The 6,118-nt window shown below is 40.7% G+C and overlaps 1 protein-coding gene across 1 annotated transcript; it reads left to right on the plus strand.

Annotated features, from left to right (window-relative positions):
• Positions 1-373: 373 nt before the first annotated feature.
• C9H9orf153 (chromosome 9 C9orf153 homolog) lies at positions 374-2,005 on the plus strand. Its single transcript, XM_023545292.1, has 2 exons — positions 374-439; positions 1,463-2,005. The coding sequence occupies exons 1-2, from the start codon at positions 374-376 to the stop codon at positions 2,003-2,005; spliced, it is 609 nt and encodes a 202-aa protein (XP_023401060.1).
• The last annotated feature ends 4,113 nt before the right edge of the window (positions 2,006-6,118 follow it).

The raw sequence follows: 6,118 nt of genomic DNA on the forward strand, positions 1-6,118 counted from the left end.
GGTTCGGGAATGGCTCCTGTCCTGGGCCAGCAGAAGGTCTGGGGGCCATGACCACCTGGGTCCTTCTAGTCTCAGTCAGACCATTAAGTCTGGTCTTTTTATGAGAATTTGGGGTCTGTATCCCACTGCTCTCCTGCTCCCTCAAGGGTTCTGTGTTGTGTTTCCTGTCAGGGCAGTCATCAGTTGTAGCTGGGTACCATCTAGTTCTTCTGGTCTCAGGATGATGTAGTCTCTGGTTCATGTGGCCCTTTCTGTCTCTTGGGTGTATCTGACTTTTTGATCATTCATCTTGTCTTTCTTTATATATGTGTGTGTGTGTATATATATATATATTCTTTTTTTTTAAGGACCTAGACAATAAAATCCCAGCACAATGCCCCTCATTGAAGATATCAATCCAACTACAGACAGCATGGAAGAAGTGTCTCCCAAATGTTCGGTATGTACTTAAAATTCTGTAATAGCATACAAAGGAAGATTTATATTAAAACACTTTTTGTAAAAACAACATACCATAGGGAGCCATAGGGAACACCAAAATCTCACTTCAGTGACAACATTTTTTGTCACAGCCAGGTTCCGCTTCCAAGGACAGGTGAGCATGAGTGGGAAGGTGTTTTCCTGATAATCGAATGGGTTTTCACAAGGCACTCACCTACTCTGGTCCACTCTCCATTTGGTGTTCTTGCAAAAAAGCTGACTAGGAGTAAAGGGAAATTCTACTTTGGGCTAAATGACCCAAATTTTGGCTCTAACCTGAGACTTTGACCTGTTTGTCCTTCCAATGTAATGGCCTAAGAAGTCTTTTAGGAATAATAGGATTAGTTGGCTGGATGCTCTAGGAAAGATTTTATTCCTTCAATACAGAATTTTAGACATAGACTGCATCTCAGAGGGATCATTTATTGTTTTTTTCTGCCAACGACTATCATCGCACCCCACACACTCCACAAATCTAACCGTCTGCTTTGGTAGAATATTGCAGTGAATAATTATTACAGCTTTCTCTTGCACTGCATTCTGGAACATTCTGAGCTCTGATGAATGAAGCTTTGATCTAGATTCCCCGGCTCCCATTCTCCCTTAAAAGAAATGCAGCATCACTCAAAACAAGTACGTCACAACCGCCACAGCTGTCTTCTGTCCATGGTAACCCACAGAATTTAAGATCTTAAAGATTTTAGAGTACAGGTCTAACTGGCTCATTTTGTAAAGAAAGGTTTAAGGGACACGTCTGAGTAATAAGCCTTTTTTGTAAATAAGTCTGAGATTTGACCCTAGAATTTTTGACTGTCTCTTCTCTCCTGCATTGCCACTATTGACTTGGTTGATTGTCAGGCAAAAATACCTTCCCAACACAAATGCTTCTGTTTTCATACCTGCATCGCTCTAGAGTCTGGGATTCTGCCAGACTATTACATTCTCACCCAACTGAAGACTTTCATTTTTTTTATCCCTGCAGCTGCCTGAATTGTACGCATTTGTTGAGGATTTTAAAAAAGAGAGTAAGAAATGTAATATTGAAAAAACTCACAATATGTCTCTTAGTGACGCACAGAAAATGCTTAGTCAAAGCTTGCATGGCATGTCATTCATAAGCGGAACTGGCCTGAGAAGAGGAGACCCCCAACCTGTTCTTACGTGCACATTGGTTAAAAAAGAGAGCTGGGACAGGCCCAAATCAATGACTGACCTCCTCCACCACAGCCTCCTGTCGGGCTCCCTCTCTGCGGTGCACAAACTCCACAGGTCCCAAGACAGGCTCGCTCAGAGTGGAATCCCTCCGCCCACACACACCTTCCCTTATGAGATTCTCCTGGATTACAACAACTCGTTGAACACAGCTGCCGTAAAGAAGAAAGTTCAGAACACCTTGGTGTTATGCAAGCTGGCCATTTCCAAGATCTCTGTCCCAGAAAAGTTTATCGCTGAAGAGAAAGTTCCTACCTACTTCTTAATTAATCCAGGTAATCTAAACAGATGGGGCCCCATGGGAGAAAATTAAGGGAGATCTTAATGCAAAACAAACACACAAAACCAAACCTGTTGTCCTGGAGTCGATTCCGACTCTTAACGACCCTATAGGACAGAATAGGACTGCCCTATAGTGTTTCCAACGAGCAGCTGGTGGGTTCCAGCTGCTGACCTTTTGGCAGCAGCAACAAGGGTAAACTCCCTCTTACCCATAAAGGGCCAAAGGCCACACAAAGTTAAAGTACGTAAAATACATGGCCTCTGGCTATGATACTGAGTTTTTTGTTTTTTAAAATTTTTATTGTGCTTTATTTTTTTTTTTAAGTGAAAGTTTGCAAATCAAGTCAGCCTCTCACTCAAAAACCCGTATACACCTTGCTACACACTCCCAATTACTCTCCCCCTTTAATGAGACAGCCCGCTCTCTCCCTCCACTCTCTCTTTTCATGTCCATTTCGCCAGCTTCTAACCCCCTCCACCCTCTCATCTCCCCTCCAGCCAGGAGAAGCCAACATAGTCTCAAGTGTCCACCTGATCCAAGAAGCTCACTCCTCACCAGCATCCCTCTCCAACCCATTGTCCAGTCCAATCCGTGTCTGAAGAGTTGGCTTTGGGAATGGTTCCTGTCCTGGGCCAACAGAAGGTCTGGGGGCCATGACCACTGGGGTCCTTTCAGTCTCCAGTCAGACCATTAAGTCTGGTCTTATGAGAATTTGGGGTCTGCATCCCACTGCTCTCCTGCTCCCTCAGGAGTTCTCTGTTGTGTTCCCTGTCAGAGCAGTCATCAATTGTAGCCGGGCACCATCTAGTTCTTCTGGTCTCAGGATGATGTAGTCTCTGGTTCATGTGGCCCTTTCTGTCTCTTGGGCTCATAATTGCCTTGTGTCCTTGGTGTTCTCCATTCTCCTTTGATCCAGGTGGGTTGAGACCAATTTGTTTCTGCTTTTTTAATAGTAAATCAATTTTTTTATTGTTATAAAAATACATATAACACATTTGCCAGTTCAACATTTTTCAGGAGTACAACTTAATGATATCAATAACATTAATCATTTAACCACAAAATGTACCTTGACTTCTTGAGCAGAAAAAGTCAAATATTGACCCTTCAGGATCTTGCAATTCTGGGGTTGTGGCTGCTGCAGCGTGTCAAGTGGAGAACTGAGATTTAATAATTCCAGAGTCCGATCTCAGGTTCATTCCTGGGTGTGTTATTTAGACATGGGATTTAAATCCTCCCTTATAAAAGGAGGAGCCCTGGTGGCACAGTGGTTAAGAGCTACTACTGCTAACCCAAAGGTCAGCAGTTCGAATCACCAGCCACTCCTTGGAAACCCTACTGGCAGTTCTACTCTGTCCTGCAGGGTCGCTATGAGTCAGAATTGACGCCATAGCAATGGATTTTTTTTTTTTTTTTTTAATAAAAGAAGCCATTTGAGCTTGGACTCCCAAGCACCCGTGACTATTCGTTTCTAAAGTTCATCAAGCATTTGCTGAATCTTTTATGAAGTATCTGACTTTATTACAATCGAGATTTTTCCCGAATCCCTTTTACCCTTTTTTTGTTGTTACACCTCTACAACAGGGCTTTAAATAGAGGCCACAATCAACAGGGGTAAACTCTCTCTTAAACATAAAAGGCCAAAGACCATACAGAGAAAGTTCAAGTATATAAAATACATGGCCTCTGGCTATGATGTTGAGTTTTTTGCTTTTTTAATAGTAAATCAGTCTATTTTTCTTTTTTTATTGTTGTATATACATATATAACACAACATTGACCATTTCACCATTTTTCAGGTGTGCAGCTTAACTAAGTCATATTTTGGTTTAGCTTAACTAAGTCGTATCAATTACCTTAGTCCATGTTGTACAACCACCACCAACATGATGCTGAGTTTTAACGAGAAGGGAGTGTTGTATTCCTCAGTGTCTCCATTTTCCTCACGTAATTTGAGGGTGGTAATATTTTGTCATGAGCCCTGGTTGCACAGTGGTTAAGCACTTGGCTGCTAACCAAAAGGTTTGCAGTTCAAACCCACCAGCTGCTCCACGGGAGAAAGCCGTGGCAGTCTGCTTCTGTATTTACAGCCTTGGAAACCCTATGCGGCAGTTCTACTGTGTCTTATAGGGTCGCTACGGGTTAGAATTGACTTGATGGCAATGGTTAATATTTTGTCATTCTATGTAACTATAAAAATAGATTAAATCAACGATACAAAATATTTGAGTTCTTCTGAAGTAGGTGCTTGAGACAGTACAGGAAATATTTGACACCACTATTTTTATATTCCATGTAACGAGAGAGACAGAAGGAACAAATATAAAGTAATAGTTTGGCCACTTGGAACATACTTGGTCCAAGGAGCAGGACCAGCTCAAGAGTCTGCTCTGCTCATTAATCCCCTTATACTCCTGTGCTCGTCTGGTGAGCTTTTGGATCCCTAGCTTTATACTCAAGCCCTGCTTTGTTTTTTTGGCTTTCCTTTTTTGAGGTTTATAATTTATTTAGACAACGAAGGAATTTAAGGGAAAGGCAAGGGAAGTAGCTACTGAGTAGGGGAATATACAGTGTGTCTTGACTTGATTTTCCTTAGCTCATTGGCTTCTTCAGAGAATTGCAACTAAGAGTGACCCTCCAAGAGCAGAAAAAACAGACAAATTCGAGCTAAGCCACTGCCCTTATATAATCAGGCCTTACATCTTGGAAGAAATGACACTAACAACACTTTTCTCCTCTCCATTGACCTCAGGGCTCTGCTGGTCTCTCCACATTCCATTAGTATCCAAGCACCAAAGAGTCCCTCTCTCTACCAGCCTTCACCCTGTAGGCTAGGTTAGCGAGACCCACCCAATTTCAGATTTGAGGGGAGGGGTAGACGAAACGAACACCCTAAGTTCCCCCGTAGTTTATAAAGCTCCAGATGCAGCTTCCTGCAGAAGAGAGGAGATTCCATTTCATCAGAGGTTTATTGTGTTCATGAAGCATCTCTGAGTACCTGAAGGTTAAATAACAACACCAAGTGATTTTTCTAAAATGTGATTCTTTTCAGAAAAACAATTCATGGATCTGAAGGATCTGGAGTGGAGATATTATAAGGGGATTGTGAAATGGACACACACGACTTCAGATTCATTCATAAACATAAAACACAACAAGGAGGTGAGATTTGTAGCGAGCCAGCAAATGCCTGATGATATGTCCCCCCCTCTAGTGAGTAAGTCTTGGTTCATTTTCCCTCAGGATGATGGTTATGGGAAGTAACTTGTTCTTGTTAAATGGAATATGTAGTTCATTAAATATCTTGGACACAGATTTTTATTTTTAAGAACAGTGAATTTATACATAAGAAGAACTGAGCCTATACAATCTGTGTGTTCAATCCAAAATTGAACTATTAGTATAGAGTTTAAGAAAAAAAATCCAAACTGATCTGCTTGATATAAGACCTGGTTTGGACTTGTGAAACCCATTTGGATCAGGGTTGAGGCAAAACGGATCATGTAAAAAGAAAGCGTACATATGAAGGAAAACTCCCAAAAAAGAATATGTTTTTAGAAAGTTTAAGTGTATCATTATCTTAACAACAGTCAATAAGTTTAACAAATAGAAAAATTAAGGCTTGAGGATATAGAGATCAATCCGAGAACTTCAAAATACTATGCTAACTTCGCAAAGACAGGTGGGAAATTGCAACCATGAAACAAGAACAGAAGGTTTGAAAAAGAACACAGTGGATCTCTTGGAAGTAAAAAATAGAGTTGTAAAATAAAATAAAATAAAATAATAATAATCCTCAATAAATGATCTCAGTTGTTTACTGGATGCAGCTAAATAGACAGAAGTAATGAGTTTGATGATTACACTGAGAGAGAAGCTTCTGGATCATAGCACAAAATCAAAGAGACGTTAAGGGTAATGGAGGGTAGCATGAGTTCAGAAATATATCCGACGAAAGTTTCAGGAGAAAACAGGGAGAATGAAGCAGAGAAAATGTTTAAAAATAAAATGGCTAATAATTTCTTCAGAAATGAAAATACACATGAGACCTTGGATTGAAATTTTCACTGAACGATCAGCAAGAAATTTTTAAAAATCAATACCTAGTAGCAATGTAGCAAAACTGCAGGCCATTAAGCAAGA

Source organism: Loxodonta africana, chromosome 9, assembly GCF_030014295.1.
Source record: "Loxodonta africana isolate mLoxAfr1 chromosome 9, mLoxAfr1.hap2, whole genome shotgun sequence".
NCBI classification, from domain to species: domain Eukaryota; kingdom Metazoa; phylum Chordata; class Mammalia; order Proboscidea; family Elephantidae; genus Loxodonta; species Loxodonta africana.

Coding starts and splice junctions, on each gene's coding strand:
- C9H9orf153 (XM_023545292.1), top strand. CDS start 374: ATGCCCCTCATTGAAGATATCAATCCAACTACAGACAGCATGGAAGAA. Junction 440..1,462: donor AAGTGTCTCCCAAATGTTCG/GTATGTACTTAA, acceptor TTATCCCTGCAG/CTGCCTGAATTGTACGCATT.